At 44.4% G+C, this 24,354-nt stretch overlaps 1 protein-coding gene across 3 annotated transcripts in view; it reads right to left on the bottom strand.

Moving 5' to 3' along the window:
- Nucleotides 1-24,354, bottom strand: part of GOLGA4 (golgin A4) — a 2,156,782-nt gene that overhangs the window by 1,676,290 nt on the left and 456,138 nt on the right. For all 3 annotated transcript variants that reach the window (XM_069613207.1, XM_069613208.1, XM_069613209.1), the window contains one exon: nt 3,679-3,726. In XM_069613207.1, the coding sequence (XP_069469308.1) occupies nt 3,679-3,726 (48 nt within the window). The remainder of the gene's footprint in view (nt 1-3,678; nt 3,727-24,354) is intronic.

The raw sequence follows: 24,354 nt of genomic DNA, 5'->3' as shown, positions 1-24,354 counted from the left end.
AAGAGAGAAAAGAAAAGACCCTACAACCGATCTATGTGGAACACCATTGGCAAGAGAATCAGAAGTAGTTCCGCCCCAGGAAACAGAGAATGTTCGGGGAGATAAGTAGGATTTAAACCAAGAGAGAACAGCACCTGAGAAGCCATAAGATGATAGAGAGGCTAGAAGAAGCTGGTGATCAACAGTATCAAAAGCGGCAGAGAGATCCAATAAGATGAGAATAGAGGAATGGTTAGAGTAACGGTTTGTGAGTAAAGAGTTAATAACTGAAAGAGTGCATTGGTCGGAATCCTGACTGAAAACGGGGAAGAATATAGTTATTAGAAACAAAAGAAGAGACTTGAAGATAGACAAGGCGTTCAAGTAATTTTGATAAGGGAGAAGAAAAATAGGCTGAAAATTAGAGGCAAGGGAAGGATCAGCTGAAGGTCTCTTCAGGATAGGAATGATTGAAGTGTGTTTAAAAGAGGAGGGAAAAGTTGAAGATGAGGGAGATATTGTGTGCAGTGTCTGATAAACTATAACCAATTGAAAGCAGGTAGAATGTGGCAGCATGTTAATGTGAAATGTATCCGGCTTTCTGAGCATATTCAAAGTCAAAGCCCAGGGATGATTTTTAAACAGCAAGCGGATAGCATTTCAGCACAGGGCACGCAGTCTACTGCAGTCAAAGCAAGCAAGCATTTTTTCACAGGTATAGTAACAACTAGGGGTGATTAACAGAGGCACATGCTTGATAGCTAGACCGAGAATTTATAAATCAACACATGTGAAGCCTAGTCACGGATCACAAAATCTACTTGACCATTTGCATAGGCAAGGAGATTTTATGAAGGGCGAGTACCAGATATATGGTACTTGGCCTTGCTGGCAAGTATGTGGAGGTTTGAAACTGATTTGACATTTACAGTTTCACTCTGTGTAGCTGGCCTTAGGGTGACAGCACTGCACCAAATATCAAGTGTGCTTATGGTGACATGTACCATTTTACAGAAAGCACTGGTAAATATTGTGTTACTAGTCACCATGGAATTAGTACATTTCCCTGAGGTTGAGTATGCCTGCATGTCGATTGGAATTGCTTTTCTTTTTTTAAAATCAGTTTATTGTTTTGGTAGTTACAATACATAGCAATAAGCAGGAATTTAAAGTAAGTACTGAAATATCAGCTAACAAGAAGGGCATAAAAATTCACAGTTTCACATAAAATATCGCCTTTGCGTAAGCAAGTGGGTCAGCTTTCGCCTGCCACCATCCTCCATGAAACTCCAACATGTATGAAGTTATCTGTAGCATTCTGCATATTCATGCAATCATATACGCATCAACATGTATTAACTCAACATTGCATGGTCTACATAAGCCTTTCTCATCCGTTATATCCACATCGTGTGAGCCACTTGTCTTTGATCAACATGCCAACCCCTCCGTATTTCAGTTCAGTAATCCAGATCACCAATCCCATTAATAATTGTGCTGATTATTCTTAAGCCCTACTCCCAAACATTTTAGGAAGGAGTAGATGTAGCAGCCAAACATCCATCATCCACATGTCTCCAATCAAGGTGGTCTTAAATCTGAGTGGGTTTGCAGTAGATCCAACATTTCGTGCCAGACACAATAATAACTGAGTTTGCATTCAAAGCTGTCTGAGAAAATAGCAACCTCCATCCATTTCCTGATATCCCTTAGCTATCCATCAAAGTTGGTCCCACTGGGAGATTTCCAGGCCATCGCAATAGTGCATTTGGCAAGAATTAATTCCAATGAAATCACTTTGCTCAGCATCTTGTTACGCTTACCCTGCCTGAGGGGCATTAACCCCAATAAATACAATTTCACCATTACCTGTATTTTTATGGCCATCATTGAATCAGTTTCCCCACAATCTGGTCCCAGAATGCACACAACCACAACCCCACCACATGTGCAAAAACGACCCTAAAACGGGCCAAGTTCTTTCCTACAGCACCATCACATTATATTTGTTTCCTGCACCATCTTGGCTATAGCCACTGGTGTTAGGAAGCTGTTGGTGATCCAATAAAACCTTACACTATCAAAAACATTGTGAAGAGGAGGGAGATGGGCCTAAAGTAGTCTGAAAGATAAATGACCCAAACAAACACAAAGAGAACACTAAAGTGAATGCAGTGCATTGGTTTTCTATGCACTGAAGATTCCCAGCTTGGCGACAGGGAATAGTCTAGCAGCATGTGAATTTATGAAAGATCCAATGCAGGAGAAAAACGATTTTCTACACATGACCTGGAAAGAGTATGGAAGCAAATAACTGATTTCTCAACTGAGCAGTCAACATTTGTTGATGCTCTAGATTTGGATCCTAGGGATACTCCCACTCAGTGGGAAAGAGAAAAATAACGAGTAGATGAGTGCCACTGCGTGGCTATTTAAGCAAACAATAGACAGGAACTGCATGGAAAGAACACTTAAGAGATATTAAGAATGGTAAGGAAATTGATTAAATGGGTGGCTGCGGAGGAAGCCTTATATACAGAACAATGTTTGGAGTGGTTGGAGACTTGCTCAATGTGTGGGCTGCCTTTCGGCAGATTACCAAATAGAGACCTACACCACAGACCCTGTAGAGCCTTTAAAGTTGTTAGATCTTGTAGAAGCAGGTAGAAAGGAGGAGTGTAATAATATGAAGAATATAGTACATCTATTGTGTCATAATGTTGATTTATTATGGATTCTAAATTAATACATACTGACACTGTATACCATATTTGATTAACTGGTTTATGCATATTGCTTACATTGAATTTGTTCTTGTTGTACTAGTTCTTGAATAAAATGTGCAAATAAGAAAACGTACAAAACAAATATACACACACCACAGGATCAGGAAAAGAAACCATCCTCAGGTAACTCCTCAATACTGCTCCCATTCACCTTTGAACCCTTAGTGTGATCAGCATCCACAGGAGACAGTAGGAAAGGGCCATCACCAACTACCTGACCATCATGCTGCAGGCAGCAGGGGATGCAGGCTGCCAGATTGGATCATCTGAACCCCCTTCACCCTGATAATTCTGACTGATGCCACTGTAACCCGGTAGAAAGCAACTGGTCAAGAGAGAAAGGATGGGAACTTTTGGGGGGGGGGCCCATTAGCAGTTGTTTGGAAATGTCAACCTAGAGATACAGCAAGATCCAAATGAGTGGCTCCTAGATAGAACTGACCACCTCCATAAACCCACCACAAGACTGGGCTGTGAAGGTACTGCAACTAATCAACTGCAAAACTGCACACTAAACCGCGACACAGAATGCTATGAAGTATCACACATGTGATCAAACATATAAAGAGAACAGACAAAATGGGCTCTAGTCATAGAGCCAAAAGTATGTCAAACTGTCCATCAGTATAGTGTGCTTACATGTCACCAACTATAATTCACATGTGATTTGACTAGACAATGAATACCCGTCACTGTATGTACAATTATTGTTCCAGTTAGTTTCACCAAGATACTACTGCAAAGTCAATACATATGTGACACTTCCGAAAACCAAAACAAAAAAAACGGAACCTAAATCTTAATATAGCAGTAAAGAAAAAAGTGCAACTGTTATTATAATCAATCTATGGCTGTGCAGAATTTCCAATTTACAACACTTACAGTATTACATTAAGTGATATCATGCCCTTACCTGCAACTTTTCTTTTTCTCTTGATACAATCCTATAGGTGGTCACCAACTGAAAAACAAAGAACACTGTTATTCAAAATAATAATAGTATGTCATTTATCTTAACCTTCCTCTAATATTTTGTTTTGGGCACACTAGGCTACAATGAGGAAGTCACCAGAAGGAACACTTTACTTAAACAGAATATAATTTGACTGCAACCTAACATCCTCTAAAGTGAATAGGGTTACTGTACTATAAAAAAATAGGATTTAAACACATCTATTGTGATGATTAGCTAGGCATCGTCACTTCTACTTAAGGGGGAGCCCTCTCCCATGAGGCTAGGGAGGTGCAGCCGCTATCCAATAGTGCCCTCTGGGTGGTTTAATGAGGGAGGACCTCATGTGGAGGGACTCCCCTTCAGGGGATAAGAAGGATTACCTAGGGTACACCCCGTTGGCCAACATCACACCCCAAAACATCCCTAAACCCCCTGCCACCTCTATTCCAAACCACTTCCTTGAGAGTAGACCCATGTATTTCTGTAGTGAAGGAGAAACAGCCAACACAGAAAGTACCAGGACGAAAAAGAGACCAAGATTAATGACTGTGCTAGTACTGGTACAAGGTGGCCCGAGGGCGCATGAAGATAAACCTATCAAGAACGACAAAGGACTTTGACAATCCACCAGGGTGGGACTGGCAACAATGTATATGAAGTGAAGAAGGACTGAAGATTTGTTCAAGTCCAGTCGGGAGAGGAAGCAGGTGTGGAAACCATCCAGTGCGGGGATGCCAAAGAGCGGAGGACACCAGCAAATCGCTGAGGGAGTTCTCTGTGGGTTCAGCTGGAACAGGCCCGAACACAAAGCAGGAAGAGAGCTGGGCAGTCCATTAGAGCACGGAGCTGCTGTGGATGCGGAGGACACACCCAAAGAGCCGCAGAGATGCACCACAGTCCCAGGAAGCCCCGGTGGCGCATTGAAGTTCCAGAGAATGAATCAGGAGCTATGAGAGACCCGGAAGGGACACAGAGGTGGAAGAGAGAGAGGTCCAAGCAGCTCTCCGTCAGCCCAATAGTAACAATCAAACTATTGGTAGGGGTGGACCGAGCATTCAGTGGCAGTAATAAGCCCAGTGGCCACCAGAGAAGGGTCTGGGACCCTAACACAAGTAAACTAAGCATCAGAGGAGAACTTGCTCATCGCAGTGGAAACAATAAGCCTACTGACCACCAGAGAAAGGCCTGAAACCCCGACATAAGTATAGTAATCTGAGGAAAGTGGCAGGAAAAAGTCCACTGAGGCCCCGAGAAGGAGTTTGGACTTTGCCGATGGGATGAAATAAATATCAAGTTGAGAGATACGGAAAAGAACTCTCAAACACCAGGAGACAGGTGTCATTCTCCTGGTGAAGAGACTGAAAGCCCTTTTGGTACACTCATGAGACGCCACGGGAAGGAAGTCATTCCCCCTGGCTTTGTTGTGAACTATATTGGAGTGTGCGGACCAATACCAGGAGAAGGGAGTCATTCTTCTTTAGAAGGAACTTTCTGTTGGCTTATTCTTTAGTTGTAGTGTAAGGGATAGAAGTAGGTTATGGCACAGGACAGTGGAGTTTGATTTTGACTCACAGTCTGAGAGATCCTTTAGTATTAGTTTGAGGCAGGGAAACCCCTCTTAGAAGATGGGGGATAGTGAGGGTTTCTTCCTTTTTGATAAAGGTTTTTACCAACCAAAATGCAAACCTTGTGATAGCAGCCTTCTTTGACACCCTTACACTATTCCGCAATATGCAGGCCAAGAAAGTCACTTCTTTGTAGCAGCGGCCACTTGGCCAATAACAATATAATTGGCATTCACATGAAAATTAGCCTTTTAGTAAAGAACACAACATGTCTTCTAAAACACAAACAAAAGAAAAAATCTCTAATAAGAATCAACTGCATGTTATTTTGTCTGCCATCCTCTTGAATCTAAATTCAAAACTTCTGCATATGTTAAATGTAAATGGCGAGTAACAATGGAAATCATATAATATAGGTTTCCTCCGATACAATGCTTATGTATATGCTTCATATTATCAGAGCAGGATTTGTCAAAAGTGGCTAGAGAAACCAATGGGGTCAGCAGAAGAACACAATTGGATGACTTGGTGAGAATAAATAATCTTCATAACATTGAAAATCGTGGCAGCCATGCTTAAAAACAGTCTGAAGTTTAACGAGCAATAGAAAAAAGTCTCAAGTCAAAAGTAAAGTTTGCAAAATATAGTGTTACTAGCTGTTCCCAGCGTAACATATGCTGTTCTAGTATATCTTAAAAGTCAATATTGGTCGTTAATTTATAGGGTCACTTCTGCACCCCTTCTTAAATATCGGAAGTACCACTGACCGCTTCCAGGAAGGAGGCGTTAGGTCCCTGTGACATAAAGGTCATTGAAAAGGCTAAACGTATCAGATGGAATGAGAGGTATGCACCGTATAAGAACAGCATCCAATTTACATCGATCACACTGGCCTCTATGATGCGTCTTTGTAGACGTGTAATTGTCAACCTTGTTCCATTGCAGAGTCCCTGTGACGGCATAGGATTGCATAGTACCATAATTACAGCCCCTCATTTCAGTTTTAGCTCATGAGGAGGCATTCATCCTAGAGCGTTTTGCTCTTTAGAGACTGAAACGTTGAGCCGGTAGTTAACTGTTCATTGACACTGTAACAGCCGTGCACGGTGTGAAGATAAATGGGGGTGGGGGGGGGGGAAGAAAGAACTTGAAATTATTCCAAATGTATGCGATAGTGGAAGGTGAAGGTGACCACGTAGAATCATGCTTATACAAGTGGGTGCACTTTGACATTTGGACAGCAGAGGGCACCCCAATACTGATAAATTGCATCAGCCGAGTACAGAAAAATACCTTAGCTATTTTTATAGATAGATAGAAAAAGAAGCGCTGTGTTCTAGTGTGATAACACACTCGTACACATACAAATAAGGATGCAGCAATGTACACCTGGTTCTTGGCACAACAAAAAGACGTTTATGCTTATTTGATCCCTCCAAGCCTCTCCTCAAACAGCTGAGGGATGGAAGTGGTTAATTGAAGAAGAAACCGATGCTTTAGTCTGCAGCAAAAATGAGCAGTCTTGTATAGTGAAATTGTACAGGGACTCGGTCTTCCTCACTCCAAGTTCATCAATGGCCCACTCAATCTTTGTGATGTCAAGCGGCACACCTACCTTCTCTCTGTGTCATTCCACAGATTTGAGCCTCATCCAACAGCTCCCTGCACCTACTTTCGGTGGTGGCTGGTGAATTCATTGGAAGGGAGTAAATATTTTCCCCAAATGTGACAGAGCATAGCGAGGATGCCCCTGAACCAACTAAGGGGCGGTAACATGTTTTGAATAATGGGTTAAAATGATGCACTTTCAGCACACTAAGTGAAACATTGGGTAAAAAGTCAGACACTTTAGAATTGGTTTTGTAGGGTAGCTTATAAAAAACAACAGTGCAGAGGAACATTTCACAATGCATGAAGCCTTTGCCCACAATATATGCCAGTGTAAAAACATTTCCACGCTGGCTGTGTCCATGCATATCCATGCAGGCTGCACCAATATATGCCAGTATTCCCATATTAGAATGCACATCTTTGCTTTGCGCATAATGTCAGTAATCATACTAGCAGAAAACATGTTCACGCTGGTTCCACCAATGCATGGCAGGTAAGAATGTACTCCAATTAGCTGTGCCATTAAAATTGCCATGCCACAATATGAAATGTCCAAACTGGCTACATCAAATGTATACACTAGCCAAATAATAACACTTACCATGCTTGATTTATCAAAAGATGCCCAGTATAAAATGTCATGCCACTGTAAGAAATGGCTAGACTGGCTGCACCAAAATGGCAGACTGGCCACGTAATACCACTTAACATGCTTGCTTTATTAAAGATGGCCAGTAAAAGATGATTGATTCACGCCATAATTTTCTACTGGGCATCTTTCATTTTGCTGGTGCCCCCCTGCATCCTCCCCAAATCAACTGCCCGGCCTGGCACAAACACACCACCACACACGTGTGTGAGTGTGTGTGTGTCGCTCTACGCTGCCAAATGGGGCTCTGCTCTCAACAACAAGACCATCAGTGTCCCCAGCTGAGGTGGTGAACGAGAGCAGGGAGTTATTCCACAGTGGCAGCGTGGTGGAGCTACCATGGCTCAGTACTTTGCATCTGCCATCTTGGCTACTCCTCCATTTAACCTAAACATTCCTTGAATAAATGCTATGAAGCAAGTCAAGATTCAGCCAATACTATTAGCCCTGTTATCAAAATATAATTTGTGTTGTTGAAACCCAGTGCTTTTCTCACCTCACTCACTCATTCCAGACTCACCCCCACCCTCTTGCCCAGGGACCTCTGAATTATCATGTAAATATTTATCACATTACAAAACACCAAAGAAAATAAACACAAGATCTCCGGCTACTGGGAATTCCAAAATGGCTGATTCAATTGCTCTAAATCTATACTCATATGATTATATTAGCTGGAGATGAATGTCAAATACCATTGGCTAGTGGTATTTGACTCTCGGTCATTAAGAAATATTGTACTGTGTGTATGTATAGAATTGAGGTAGCGAGTAACTTATGGTGGACTAATAGCTTCCAATTTAACAATTTATTCAAAGATATGTATATGAACACTAGCAGACAGAAAACAATGTCTGATAGATCTTATGATTACTGCATTTTATGTTGGTTTCGCCATATGATAATTATTTCAAAAGTTAGCTTAAAAAATAAACAGGGATGGATAGGAGAATGTTCCTCTTGGTTGTCATCCACAACTCATAATCCTTCACTAATCACCATCAATAGGTTAATGAGTTAAGCACTTGCACTTTTATAAGCAACACAGCTTATTAGATCTATTATTCTAGACCTCTGAATATGAGGTTAGTATTTTAGGAGTGCAGAATATGGCCCCAAAAGGAGAATCAGGTTAATTAGAAATGTCATTCATTGTGGGATGACTGTCATGCTCATCACCAGTGCATTGCAGGGTTGCAAAGAGCACAGTTTGGCATGTTGAAAATCACATTTCATATAAATTTAATCGAAGAGAAACGTTCGTCAAAGTAGGCAACATCGGCTCTCATGTCTGGGCTCACTCAGATTGTGTCTGCCCAGTCCCAAGACACTGGCAAACTAGAAAGGCAAGCTATCTGAACCTAGCACTTTATGGAAAAGTTCAGCTCGACCGGGGACATTAGATTTTAATTGAGAAGAACAAAAACACTTGGCCTATAATGTGATATGCTCATGATCAAACTAAACCACTTTAGCAAAGAAAGGAAGCCCCGTTTAGAATCCAGAAAGTCTGTTTCCCAAGCCATCAAATTCACTACATATTTTTTCCATCTCATTGCCTCTCTTTTTCTGGATTATGAAGATTCAGACTTGTGTTCAGTGACTTCTCAATGGACAAACAGTGTTGGCCAAATAGAGAAACATGGATATTTAGGTTCTAAAGCCAGCAATTTGTTGAAAGGCTGCATCTGCTCCCTTCCACCTCATCTGCAATCTTTTCAATTGGATGCAGCACATATTGGTGTTCCTAATTTCTAAGCATAAGGAAACTGGAGTACAAACAGCCAAAGTGATGTGCCCAAGATGACACTGGTTTGGCCATGATTAAAATCATAGCTTCTGGTTTAAAGTCTTCAGTTTAGTCCATTAATCATATTGCTCCATTCCCACTACCTGGGTCAGTTATTTTGTTTAGTTTAATGAAGTGCCTAGTGGTTTTCAATAAATTCTTAAGCACTCCCACATTTAGCAGATAAACAAAAGGGCAGGGATTTAACGTGATTTGACCAAGACCCCGCAATAGTGTCTAGTGTGAAAGACTAAGACCTTTTGGCACCAAAGTTGGCAACTTTCCCATCGTATTCTGAATATAACCAATTTCGTAGAAAGTGGGGTGATCGTGCATTTTATTTGACTCAATTTCCCTCTGCGGTGGGCAGAAAACTTCTAATTCGCTTTCGTTTGAATCAATTTCGAACCCTATCCAAAACAAAAAATTGGAATACATCATCTCAGACCGGCTTTTCCACTCTATGCCGTTTTTGTGAAGCTTTGGAAGCAGATGAAACACTTAAACATATGGTCATCGCTTGTCCCTTCTTCTCACCATCCCGTAAAAAAAACTTTCAATTTAAAGGCTCAGTTCCAAACAGACACTAGTATGGAAGCACTTTGGAACCGTTGTATGTGCAGTAATAGTTTGTCATTTAACTTGAAATTGATAGAATTATTGTCAATTATTGAAGTAAAACTAAATGAATTTACTATACTTTTGATATAAGAATTTGAATTTGATGTATTAAGCACAAACTGCGGTATGGAAATATTACCCTTACAAATCTCATGTATGTTTTAAACTCATTGTTAAATTGTTATTGTGCTGGATGTTTTAATCCTTATTTTTAATGATTGTAAAGGTTTGTATAAACCAAACACAATAAAAAAAAAAAAAGTTGGCAACTTAACCACTGGGTCTTTTCCTCTGACCTCCATTTTCTCTCATCCCCTTTAGCCATTGGGCAATGCAGGGAAATAGTGGGCATGTGCCTAGGGGAGTGTAAAAGAGAGAGAGAGAGAGCGAGAGCAAGAGGGCAGGAGAGAGAAGGAGAGAAAGAGAAAGAAAGAGAAAGAGAGAAAGAGAAAGAGCGAGACTTTCTTTTAAGGGGGCAATGTGTGCAATAGAATGGGGACATGGCATGGGGATAGAAGGCTGCTATGCCTATGGGCTATGTGGGTTTTTAGGGTGTGTATTGAATTTTATTTTAAAATTTGTTTATGGTAATTGTAGGACCAAAAGACAGCGTTACGTGCCAAGTTACAGAAAGTATCAGTGAATCATGGGCTCTGAGACTTTTTGCATCATAAAAAAACTTACAAACAACATTGAAATGTAAAATTTCCATGCAAATACTTGGCTCGACACATGAGAAAGGAGTCTGGGGTGTGATTTACCCATCAAACAAGGGTGAGATATAAACGATAGACTGCAGTAAGGGGGAGTGGAGGGTATATTTAGTCCAGATCGATCATGAATGGGTGGTTGAAGCGTTCAGGGGGGCTTGTCATCTGACGGATGGAGCATATCAAGGACAAGTGTTTTCCAGGCTCCATAAATCTTCCAGGGGCCGTAGCGCCATTGCCCAGGCCCTAGTTTCTGCTTCGCACCAACTGTTAAACTAGAGAAACCATCATTTAAACTGTGGGCCACAGAGGGATTTCCAGGACATAGCAATCCTCTCTTGGTAAGTATGCATGCCAGGTCCATACATGCTTATATTTGCTGCATCTGGGGTTGGCACGCCATAGGGGACCAATCATATCTAATGACACCAGTTCCTTTGCAAGCCTGTTCGACTCGGGACCAGAACCTCGTCACCCTCATGCACTTCCAGAACATATGAATAAGGTCAGCGCCATCCTGATGGCACCCGGGGAAGATGGGATGTTACAAAATGTAACTATTCTGGCGGGGGTCATATATGATATGATATTTTATTTGCATCGCAATCAACAATGATCTTACTAGGCCCAGTGACATTGAGTATGTGCAAGTGCAGGGGGAAAAGTGAATGGAAGGGGGGAGAAGTGGAAAGTGCAGAGCAAGGGAAAAACAGATAAATTATGAAATAAATAAATAACAAAGAAAAGTGGTAGTGCAGCCAGCAAGTGACAAGTGCTTGGTTGAGGCAGCAGACAGGGTATGTCTGATAAGTGCAGGGAAAAAAGGGGGGGCCTGTATGATTACAGATGCAGACCGCAGTGCAGGGATTGCCCGGAGGCAGTGCGGGTGGGTGGCAGGGTGAGTAGGTACCTGGGCCCGAAAGACAGAGTAGGCGAGGTGCAGGGTCCCGAGATAGAAAAAGATCAGCAAAGGAGAGGAGGGGCGAACGGAGAAGCAAAGAGGAAGGTCTTGAGGTGTTTGAGGAACTAGAGATGGTGCTCCTCAGGTTTCAGAGTGGCAGGGAGGCTGTTCCACAGGGAGGCCCCTCTGGAACATATGTGCGATGGAGTAAAATGATCTGTAGTAGTCTAAACCTAGCGTTACGGGATACATTCTTAGGGAAGTCCATCACACCGTCCCACTCAGTGTCAGTAATTACAGAACCCATATCTGTTTCCCATTTCAGTTTGAAAGCTGGGTTTTGAAAACTGGAACCCACCAACAGGCAGTTATAAAGTCTAGCTACCGGCCTCCAGCCTTCTTCCAATGCATATACCAGAGCCAGGAGTGCGGTTTCCTCTGGTTCGTCGGGCCACCCAACCAATCTACGTTTTTTGCCTCCCCCTTCACCCTCGTGTATCTCAAAAATTGACCCTTGAGCAGGCCCAACTGTTGGGTCACATTCTTCAGGTCTCTGCATTTACCTTCATCGTATAGATCCCCTCCCCCCGGTGTACATGCCACATCCCTCCCGGAGTCTGGAAACGCCCAGATCGTCTTGTTCACACATACATCCGCAGCTATTGGGACGTTGGGAGACTAAGAGCTGGACACCCAGAGTACCTTCAGGGTCCTGGACCAGACCTGTCTGCCAAGCGTGACCAACAAGTGTAAGGCACCCATTCCATTTACTAGGATCCACAGTGCTGCCCTTAAGCTTGGCCAGCGCCACCAGCTGTTGAAGCAATGGCAGTTCCGGTGTAGGGCCATCTGCTAGCCACTGGGTAACAAAGCTCAACTGAGCAGCTAAGTGGTAGAGCTCGAATCTAGGCAGCTAGGCGCCTCCTCCTCCCCCGTCCATGTAGGACATGCACAAAACAGAGGGACAATTTGTGGCAACCCAAGCCCCATTGGAAGTTTCTAATCAATGAGTCTAGGAGGCGAGAAAATGTTGCTCCCAATGTAAAAGTGGACAATGATAAAGTAGTACAGAAATCTAGGGAGGATGATCATCTTGGTAATGGTGACCCTACCCATAAGTGACAGTGGAAGCGGAGACCAGAAGGGCATATGTTTCTTAAGACCCTCCACCACTCTGAGTGTCTTGCATGTGTATGCATCTGCCAGTGTATGTGCAATCTGGACACCCAGGTATTTGAAGGATTTCTCAAGCCATAGGATTCCCAAGTCTGGTAAGTCGGACATATCAACTCCCTTAAGTCCACCCAGGGGGAAGAGGCAGGACTTCAGCCTACTGAAAGAGATTCCAGATAACTCTGCAAACCCGTGTAGTACGTCAAGAATCATGGGGAGGTTTTGTTGTGGTTTGCATAGAAAGAGTAATACATCGGCTGCATATAGTGAGGTCAGGTGACTTTGTCCGCCAATCGTAATGCCCGCATGCAAATACTTCCGGTCGTAGGGTATGCTGCAATGGGTTCCATTGCTAATATATATAGCATAGGTGAAAGTGGGCAGCCCTGCCGGGTCCCTGGCATATATTCCAGAACTCAGACACCAGTCGGCCAGACTTTACCTTTGCTATTGGAGACGTTATAGTAAAACCACCCATGGCATGAAACACTCACCAAGTCTGAACCTGCGCAGCATTACAAGAATATTCTTGTAATGAGGGCGCACGCATTACAAGAATATTCTCAACTTAGTTACAATACTGTACATTATTTACATTATTAAGCATAGTGAGTAGATGCAGTTACAGTGGGTAGATGTCATGATGCCTACCCCCGGGCATCAGGACCAAGGCCCTCAGCTCCGGGAGCAGGCATCCAGACATTTGTTTAAACCTCAGCAGCCCCGGCTAGGGGCTGCCTGGGTTCAGTCCTGGCGCCTTAGGCGCCAGGCTCATCATAGAAATCAGTCCTGGCGCCATAGGCGCCAGGCTCATAGACTTTACTTACCTGATGCAGACCATGCTGCAAAAGAGTCCAAGCCTACATGAGGCCTGGATGGGACTATTTTGTTACAGGGACTATTTTTTACTCGGGCGTGGCTCTAGGGAACTTCTTACCTGGAACTACTTTGGAGGCTATTTAAACCACACCCGAACAACAGCACATGCTTCTCGTTATTCTGCATCCAGCAGCGTGACGCTCACTGTGCCTGCAGCCAGCATCCAGTCTTCTGCCACGCCCGCATGCCTGCAGCCAGCATCCAGTCTTCTGCCACGCCCGCCTCGAATCCGGAGCTCCTAGAATAAAGAAGAAGAAAAGGACAAGGTTAGAAAACAAACTTATTTCAAATTCCTCACTTAATTCCGGAACCATTTCATCTCCGGACCTGGAAAGTACATCAGTCCTGCACGCGTCGCTTCGCCAGCTCCAGCACGGCGCCATACTCACTAGTTCTCACAGCATCTTTCGATTCCGGCACTGTCTCCATCATTTCTTCGCCGTAATCCGGCACATAGGGGACACGAAAAAACAAGGAGAGCGATGGGAATCAACAAATACAACCTCTTACCACCATAGACTTACCTGATTTACCACCGGCGGTATTATTCCATAACTCTCCACATTTTCATATGCCGCATCTGTAAAGAGGGAGAAAAACAACACGTTAACGCATGCAATAGTTACCGGACAGCGTTGGGTAACACAGACTCTTACCTGAACGCCAGCAGCAGCTACGAGACCTTCTTCTCACAAACTCAGTTGCAACTTAAGGAAGGAAGGGGACAAGAGTGAACATTGGGCACATTGAACTCTTTGAACTTGATACTTACCAATCCCACCAGGGACTTCAGAGTCAATACTTACCGGCACTCTCCCAACGCCTTCAAACCAGTGAAGTAACTGGTATCTACGCGCCCCTGCAAGACACGCAGGATGGAGAGCTCATCTTTTACGAACATAAGGTGAGGTTACTAAGGGGATATCGGAGGTGATTAGTGGGGGAAAGCGAGAACAGTTGGGGGGCCATCACTAAAACCCACAGGTGGTTAATCCCCGTCTCCACTTGCAGGAAAAAACTTCTTCGGGTCCAGCAGACAAGACTAGACGAGCCAGTCCAGACAGTCATCTCTGCACTACGCATCATGTTGAAGGAGACCACAGCTGTCCGGGTCCGATCGACACCCCTGTGGGGTCCAGGTGAGCGTAACAGTAAAAGTAGTAACAACGATACAGAGTAACATTACGACATAGTTACAGGTTGAACAAATTTGTAATAGTTGCAGGGTATCATTATTTGCTGTCATTATTGGTCTTTGTTCTTAAGCCACTGGATGTAGTTATGCCTAAATTGGTGGTAGGTTTGAGGTGCTCTGAAGGAGGGAGGTAGTGAGTTCCAGTGTTGGGCTGCTTTTACCCGGAAGCTGTTGCTGCCCATTTTCGTGCGCTTGAATCTGGGAACAGCGAGCAGGTTAGCATTGCTATTTCTGGTTTGTCTGTTGGGCGTGTACCTGGTTATAGCTAAAGACCTTTGGTTAAGCTCACATGATGGGGGCAGTGACAAAACACTCAGTAAGTGCCCGGAGGAAGGAGGCCGTGGGCCAGGATGCAGCTTATCCTCAGATGCTGATTTGGTGGTGTGGCCTCAATTCCAGGGGGTGTTCAGCCGCCACAAGTAACCACGCACCACAGGCAGACCGCAGAGGGGTCAGGGCAAGGCAGAGATGGGCGGCCACCTTGTTGGTGGGCTCATCTAGTTCTTGTGTGGAGTGCCTATGGCGGCGCAAGTTTCAGAAGGACCAGGAGGGCCCCCCCAGTCGAAACAGGTACAGCCAGCGCAGTAAGGAAGGCACAGCTATATCAAGGGGCGGACCGTCACGGTGCCGTTAGGCCATGTCCCCCTGCAATGTCATGCATGGAGTATGGTCGCGTACTGGTACGGAGAGCAAGACCTAGGGCAGCCGGAGCCCTACCGTGACTTCGCATGGTGCCCAGTGTTTTCCAGCCAGAATGCCTCAGCAGTATGTCAACTCTGAATGGGATGGTAACAGCGTTGGTGTGTCTACGCAGGCTTGCTCACAATATGAGCAGCTGCGTGTTGCTCCTCCGAAGCGTGGGATCCGCTAACCGACCGCACCAGAGCAGGAAGTACATCAGGAGGCTTGTCGGGCAATCCGTAGCTGCACATCACCGCAGCTCTGGGTCAGGCCAGCCAAGGGCAAAGAGCACGACTCAGCCCACCCACCCCGCAGCTCCAGCAAAATCCCTCCGGGTCCTCCCGGGTAATCTCCCTCGGTGTCCGGGGCCCAGCCGCTGTGCGCACCACCAGCAAGACCCCAGGGGGCCGATGGCCCAGCCCCACAACAGGTCTCAGTATCAGCCTCGCACTACAAAGCAGCCGCCATCTTGGTGTGTTGAGGGACTCTGTTCCCTGCACCCTTTCGTACCTATGCCAACTCCGATTTTTGTCGGCTAAAGGCTGGTGGTATCAGCGTTGGTTTCCCCCTTCACAGGAGTGTAGTTTAGTAGCAGGTATGGGCGTTAGAAGAAAGTCGCTGCCAGGATCATTCAGGATCACAGTGGGAGCAACACAGAGTCACGTCCTCACTGCATGCGCACAGGCCACGCCCCTCCGATGTGTATTGAAAACGAGGAACCATTTGCCAGATGGGGTGCTGAGGGGAGTCAATGCAGTATGGAATTGTGTCTGTTACGGTATTTGGGAGGATAGAGTATGGTGACGTACATGTGGAGTTATGGATGGTGTGGGAATGTGACTGAGGGGTTGAGGTGCACAATGGGTGGAGCTATTTATGTGGAGTTTTGAAGTGTGGGGAATTCTGTCTTTATGTGGTGATTAGGTTTATGCAGTCTGAACATTAGAGGGGCCAAGGAGGCCGGGTGGCTGCTTTTGATGGAGGGTAGGATTAGGCCTTTGAGGGGAGGCTGCAGCTATATCTGGAGGGCGAGAAGAGTTGGAATTGGTTAGATAACAAGCGGTTAGTTGAATAATTATTTATATTCATACATGGGATCATTTATTGCTACCTGAAAGTCTTGATTGATCATACTGCATTAGATTAATATTTTGAGAACCTTGTAAATGGATCATTAAAGCACATCTACCTGCTAATCAGTATGGCTAACCCCGTTTGATAGTTATTATTGCTTATAACTGCCAAGGTAAGTATTATACTTGAAGGCCCGTAGCCCCAACTCTGTCCGACTGCATTTCTTGCAAATCATGGAGGAAGTCCTTTTTGCTCTACAGGGGGGCAGAAATGTGGGTCTTTTTGGCTAAAGCACTTGAGAAAAAAAAGAATCACAGGATAGCCCCATTAAATTGCCTTAAAATAGGTATGTCTACATGCTTTGTAACACCACACTTTGCTTCAAAGTGGGAACTTCTTCACAGTAATCAATGGTTTACAGGTAGTTTGGCAGAACATTTTTCAAGGTCATGATTAATGTGGACATCTTGCCACTATCTCTCGACAATCGGCATCTACTCAACCAGGAACAATTAGACTCTGAAATTAGAAGTGGATGAACGCACAGTCTTGACTCGACTGAGTTAGATGCACTATCTTCTCATGTATCTAGACAAAGGGTTAGAGGCCCCCGCTCTTTGCATTCCATTTGAGAATGGCTGAAAGGATCACCATGCACGTTCCAGACAAAATTACCACAGACGTAAGGCAAAGCAACCCAAGTAAACAAGGGGCTGCATATCTAATTAAATGGATCCATTAAGTGCTCTTGGATATCAAAACCCTCGGAAATAAGACAAATCTGTCTAGGCAATGCTATCTTTTTTCTGGACCCACTTCCAAGTCCACTCCATAAGAAAGGAACTCTGAAATGTAAAAGCCCAAAAGCTCTCCGTGCAAAATTTGTAAAATCCTTTTGGCTCCTACAAGACACTAAAGTAGGCCTTTAAAAATTATTTAAGAAATGTGCCAGACCTGAACGTCAATTAACTGACTATCTTCTCAAACGTATTTATTAAAGAAACAACCAGCACTATATATCTGCCCTTTCAATATTCTCTCCTGGACATGTTGGAACACAATTTCCTGTAGAACACAGATTCCACGAAGAACAAATGTGAAGTACAATTAGGAGTGCCATGAAGTCATATTTGGGGACTTGGCATAAGAATTGTCTTTCTGGTGCAATCTCAAAATCCCAAGTAAATAAGGAATCATTTAACGAGGTGGGCCACTTGAAATGAATGGCCTGACAGAGACGGCTATAATTAATTTGGGTTACAGTTAGGCTTAGAGTTTGTAATAGCTTGCTCTTTCGAGGAATGGTTCAAATGAGATTTAAAGTTAGGATGGGAGTTAGGGTTAGGCTAACTGATCCTACACACAATGGACCATCAGTTGAAGGCCAGGATGGGGAGAGATTGGGACATAGTGCTTAGACTTATTAAAAAAAGGGAGAACTAAAAAGGAGCAGAATGTAACCTAAAAGTACATGGACTGCAGTCTGTTAGGCAGAAACCTGTGCACTTCCCTTAGGGACCACTGCAAAAGATTTAAGACTACAGGTGTTTGGCAATAAACCCACTTGGTAGCAGTCTGTACCACACAGATTCACTTGGTAGCTGTGGCTGAGCAGTCAGACTTCCCTCAAGAAGAGTTAGGCAGTATGTAGAGTATACACAATAGGTACAGAGATACAGTAGCACAAGCAAACACTGACCAGAGCTTTGGTGTAAAAGTATAATTTATTTAAAGACACACTTGTAGATTACACTAGCAAAAAGAGGCAAGTAAATTTAGCACACAGTCACTATCATATATATACAACCTTATTCACTTATTAGACAAGTCTTAGTGAGAAACACCACTTATGTTCAGACAGAGGTTAGCGCTTAAGATAAAATGGCACTCTAATAAGTTATAAAGAAAGGGAGGGAAAAAGGCAGAGTTAAGGAAGCACACAAGTTTCAATACTTTTAAAAGAACCACAGTAAGGCAGGATAGGCAGGGTTCTACTGGAGAGCAAGGAAGTCAATTGCAAGGCCCACTCTTGGAGAGAGCAAGCAGAAGGGGTCCAAGTTCACACAGTGGGGTTATGCCCAAAGAGTCTTGTAGATAGTTCGCACAAAAAGGATGAAATTAAAGTCAGGAAAAGTTAGCTAGGTTGTCCCAGGCTAACCAAGGTTAGAAAGTCGAGGCTTTACTGTCACCCCGAACGATCTGTTGCAAGGGAAGCCAGGCGGGACACAGTCCTTAAGTGTGAAGGAAGCTCCAGCGGGGGCAGTTGTTCCTGGCAGCAGGTGGAAGTCGGTGTTTCGTCCAGAGGAAGAGGAGGTCTCGCCGTGGAGGAAAGATGAAGGTCGTTGCACTGCCAGGGAAGAAATCAGCCGCGGAGTTCTTCGGTTAAAAGGTACTACCCTTCTCTTCGCGGTAGTGGTAAGCCGTGGTATTCCGGTTTCCGGGGTGCTTGGCACGGGCAAGGCGGCCACGAGATGCTCCAGGAAGGTGAAAAGAAGGCAAAACTGGTTATCCCCACCAGTCAAAGGAAGAAGACTCTCCGGACTGGAGATCTCCTCTGTCGTCAGGAAAAGTGGTGAGACAGTTCAGCAGGGCTCCACCGGTGGTGTCGTCATTGCAGCTCTCCCTCCTCGGATTCTTAGGTCCTGTGGCGACTTCTGAAGTTCCAGTCCCAAAGCCCTGCTTTTATGCAGCACACCCCCATTCACTCAGCCTAGCTGTCAATCAAACATGCTAAGTGGTGAGCCGGCCGGCTCACCACTTGGGCCAATCACACAAGAGTGCGACTTGAGCTACCAAGGTAACTCAGTCCAGGGTGCCTAAACCCCCTCCCACACCCCCTGTGGTACCCAGACAGAGTGGCACCACTTTTGGAGGCTTCTGTGGAGAAGCCCACCAAAAAGTGGAACAAAGGGCTCAACTTGGGTTGGAGTCACAGAAGAGAACACAAACGCCATTTTAGAATCAAGTTCTGGCAAAAAATACCAACCGGTGAATTAATATTAAATAAATAAACCGGCCGTATGTTCGAGGCTATAAGAATTAAATAATTAAAGTTGGTAGCCTCAAACGATGGCAAAATCCCATAGAGATATATTCGCGGCCGAATATAAAAAGTAGTATCCACTGCCACCAGCCAAAACTCGATCAGGGGGGACGGAGACGTGCCCCCTCGAACAACAGACCCCGGGGCAATCGAATTGCCCCGACCAGTACGTCCACAATATGATGGTTTGTACTGGTTTCTGTTTATAATTTGGGACTAGTAAAGCCAATGGTGACTTTACATGCCCTGGGAGACAGTAGTCAGTCCCAGGGTATGGAGTCTATGTTGGGGGGTCGCTAAGACGGAGGGTGCTGTGTAACCCACATCAAAAACACATGAGACCCTATGGAGTAAAAGACCCCATAGCCCATAAACACATTGAAAGATAAAGGAACACCTCAAATCATGTCTAAGAGTGGGAGTAAAAGAGTCTCACTCTTAGCAGGAGAAAAAATAAACCCCAAAAAATCCAGCAAAGCTGCTGGGGGACTCATTAGGTTTGGGAAATTAGCCTTTTCAGAGAATTGTCCCTAACACAGTAAGACATAGAAATACAGATAGAACAAATAATATTGCTTGTGATTTTATTAAAGAGTCAATTATTGTAACTCATAATACAGGTGCCTTCTGCAGGGCCCTCGCTAATGACATGTGTTACAATGAGCGATAGAGCTAGACGAAAGTGGGCAGAAGTGTTAACAGGCTGTGGCCTACTCACTGCTCGATGTAAAGTAATGAAAATGGATAAGCAGGGCCATTCATGAAATTAAATGAGCTGGTAGTCAGTCACCCCTGTGCTAACTGTACTTAATTGTACTTAAGGGCTGCAATCAAATATCTATTTTGAGGTTCACCATTGGGCGTCCTGGCCTGTCCCCCACCACACCCCTAAGAAAGATGCAGGATTTAAAGGTTGTGTTGTCGAAGCAACAGCCAAGGATGCCACAGACACTGTATGCCAATGTAGCAACCTCTCCACCCTGGCACCTCAACAATGCTCTGTGTCTTGTTGGAATTGTACAAATAGCAAACTATGCTTCCATTGATGTCTGGAAGGACGTTTCACTGTTCTGGCCACATCCTCAGATTTTCGATATTATCCCTCACTATGCACAGCGTTGCCAATGGAAGCTCAGCTAGCCTCTGCTTTCACTCCTCACTCCCATCTATGAAGCCGTAGCAGTCGGTTCAGTGCTCATTGCTGAAGCTGTTCAGCTCTGAGTCAAGGGGGCAGAGTTTGTCAGGTTCTACTTCCCTTAGGGTCTTGTGTGTGCCACCTAGACCACTGCCAGTAGCTGTGTCCAGCAAGCCTTTGCCTTCCATGGCCATGTCCAGTCTCACCACCAGGTCCCAACCCGAGCTTCAGTCTCCCTAATCTCCAATTTCAGAACACAAGTAAGGAACTTGTTTAAGGACAATAAGTTCATTTTTCAAACCCCTTGTAAAGTGTACTCCTTAGCACTACGAGCATGTGCCACCAAACCTGCCACACTCTTTTAAATTATAAATATACATCCAACCATAGAAAATCAGTTGTTCGGACGAACTATCAATGATACACGACACATTTCCAAAATTCAATGAATCCTGTGCAGGCCCAGATTATCTAGCCAAAAGCTTTATCTGGCAAGTTGAAATGCAGACATTGGGGTTATATTGTGGACTGTTTTGACACACTGACTGGTGTAAGATATGTATTGTACCACAGTTCTAGGCCACATGGATAGCCTTATTTCAATGATTTAAGGGGGAATAAGAACATCAAGGGGCGGGACTAATGTGTCATGAAGTGATATTTGGGGACTTGGCATAAGAATTGTCTGGTGCGGCCTCAAAATCCCAAGTAAATAAGGAATCCTTAAAAAGGTGGGCCACTTTTAATTAGTGGCCTGACAGACGGTTGAGTTTTCATATTTGGAATAGAACACAGAAACATCTATTGTTAAATATAATTAATGCAAAGTCAAAAAAATCGACTAAAAAAATGATATTCAAATAAAAAAATAGAAATCAAATCAAGTCAATTTACATTGCAATCCTGCAGTTCCTTTAAAGGAAATAAGAGATTGTATGCATTAATTAAATAACTTTAATGGCAAGACTTCAAAATATGTTGCCAAAATTATACAATGTATTGTCATCCCGTAAAGTGTTAAAAACAAATAATCTAATTTAAATTATTTTACTGAAGATGTGTCTCCAACCATGGCTGCTGGAGACAAAGTGAAAGCCAAGGCAGGCAGAAACACAACGCGGTTGTGTTTACATGCCGCAGTGTTTCTGCCTAAATCTGATTTCCCATTTGGGGCTCTCGGGCTCCCCACGGGGGGCCCGAGAACTCCAAATGGGAAATGCTAAATGCTGCAGTGTTTCTGCCTAAATCTGCTTTCCCATTTGGGGCTCTCGGGCTCATGGGGGAGCACCGGAGACCCAAAGTGATAGCCACAGCAGGCAGAAACAACGCGGTTGTGTTTGAAAACGCTGCGGTTTTTCTTTCCGAGTTTCTCAGGCTCCTCCGAGCCGGAGGAGCCTGAGAAACTTGGAAAGAAAAACCACAGCGTTTTCAAACACAATAACGTTGTATTTATGTTTGCGGTCGCTTCAAAAGCGACCGCAAACATAAATACAACGTTTTTAAAGCTGCGGTTTTATTTCTAAGTTAACTTAGAAAAAAAAAACGCAGCTAGTGCTTATTTTTTAAAAAAAATAAATAGCACTTACCGAGATTCAGCTGCAGCTTTCCTGCTCTGGTCTCCGGTCCCCGTCCTCCGCGTACAGCACCAATGAAGGAAAAGCCACCCAGCGGTAGCTTTTGTTTACTACAGCTGGATGGCTTTTCCTTCATTAGTGCCGCAAAAGCAAAAGCCAGCACAGGCAGGCATCCATTTCACAAAATGGATGCTCCCATGTGCTTGCTTTTGCGAATTTTGAGCTTGAATAGCTCAAAATTTTACATAGGAAGTTTAAAAAATAAAAGTGCTAGTATTGTTTTTCTTAATGTTGCCTATCTATTTTTTAAATACATTTTTTAGCTGGACTACCCCTTTAACAGCTTTCATTTTTGTACTTACAACATACACGTTTTAATAAGCGCTGCTCTGTTTGTGCTTTAAGGAAAAAAGACCCCAGGCAGGCCAACCCCTTAGGCAGATAAGAAGCCTGGGTGCTTGCTCCATGTATGACTGCCTCAGTGCTGCTCCAGGCTCCCTCTCCCCCTCATCTTAGGTTTGACACTATTCACAATAAAAGAAATCGAAGATTCAAGTCATGATCTCAAAGTGTAAAATCGTGAAAATACTTTTTGGGGAAGTATTTAATAAAACTCCATACAAGTTGAAACACAGGTCAGAAAATTGAAAGCAAATCTAACACCTGAACTTGCGCGACTAGTACAATTACCTAGCAGATACTGTTGGGATTAACACAAATATGTATCACTCCATACGGTTTGCTTATCAAGTGCTTGTTTTTACTTTATGGGTAGCATCAACTTTATGGTTAGCATCAAGTGCACATTTAACGCAAATTAACTTACATTTCCTAAGGTGAAGATTGAGATTTTGAAGACACATTTTTTGCACTTTTTCAATTCTTTGGCATTTAGTTCTTCAGTGAGTACTACCCATGCACAAACTGGGAAAGGGAGCAGCAAGGCCTGCCGCCAGTTCAGAGTCATCTCACTGGAGGAGTTAAAACTGCCGACAAGCCATGCGGTAGGACATTTTTTGTTCAGCCCCGGTTAACACCTGGTGTTGCTAAATAAACTCCCCTCTAATTAGGAAAGCAGCTCTAGACCCATTATTGTCCCATCACTTGCTACTTTTTTGTGAAAGACCTTGGAGTGGTTATATTGCATCCAGACAGTACTGGACATTGACTAAATGTACTGGGGGGGACCCACTTGACCCTTTGTGGGCGGGGGGACAAAAGATGGGCGGTGCTAGGTGTCGATTAATGTGGGTATCCTGCTTTGCATAAAAACAAAGTACATTGATTCCAAGATGGCCGCCGACATGTGAGGATATGTTTTTCAGTCCTCTGTCGGGCCTCAAGAAGAGCGCCTGGCCACATCATAGCAGCAAACTAATAGTGTATACAGCCTCGGCCCCCATCTTGGTCCTGTTAAGGGAGCACCCCCCCCTCTCTCGCTACCCTGAACGTAGTGGATGGGAGGCAGAACCCAGATAGCCCAGATGCCCGTGAATTGGATGTAAGGGAGCGTGATTGATCACAGCGGGCGAAGTGTACGGCAGTGAGCCTGCGGAAGCACTGGAGTTGGAGGTAGGAGGCAGCAAACATAAGTGCTGCTCTGGGCGACTCTTCAGCTCGGGAGGAACATTGGTGCAGGCAGGAGGCGGAAGGCAGCAAACGAAAGTGCTGCTCCAGACGACTGCCGGTTGGGGGAAGAACGTCGATGCAAGCAGAAGAGACGGATGAGGAGGGACAGGCCCGACCGGGTCGAGGGCTAGAAAGCAAGCAGCCGATCCTTGTAGGTGGCACCGGATGCAGGCGCCTGCTTCAATGCAGCGGGCACCCGCGGACAGAGCCGTCTGAGAAGCAGGGGGAAGAATAACGCTTAAGCCAAGAAGGTACGTTGAAGCGTTTTGGCAAAGAGACCCCCCTGTGGGACGCAATTGATATATATTAAAATCACAGCGAGTGGATGGGGGGAAGGGGGATGAAAAGCGCGTAGCGCAGACTGGACTTCTGTGTTTAGATGTGCAGGAGTAAGGACCCCGGAGT

The sequence above is a fragment of the Ambystoma mexicanum genome, chromosome 5p (assembly GCF_040938575.1).
Source record: "Ambystoma mexicanum isolate Mex_15411 chromosome 5p, UKY_AmexF1_1, whole genome shotgun sequence".
Taxonomy (NCBI): domain Eukaryota; kingdom Metazoa; phylum Chordata; class Amphibia; order Caudata; family Ambystomatidae; genus Ambystoma; species Ambystoma mexicanum.
This window is presented reverse-complemented; position numbering and strand designations above follow the sequence as displayed.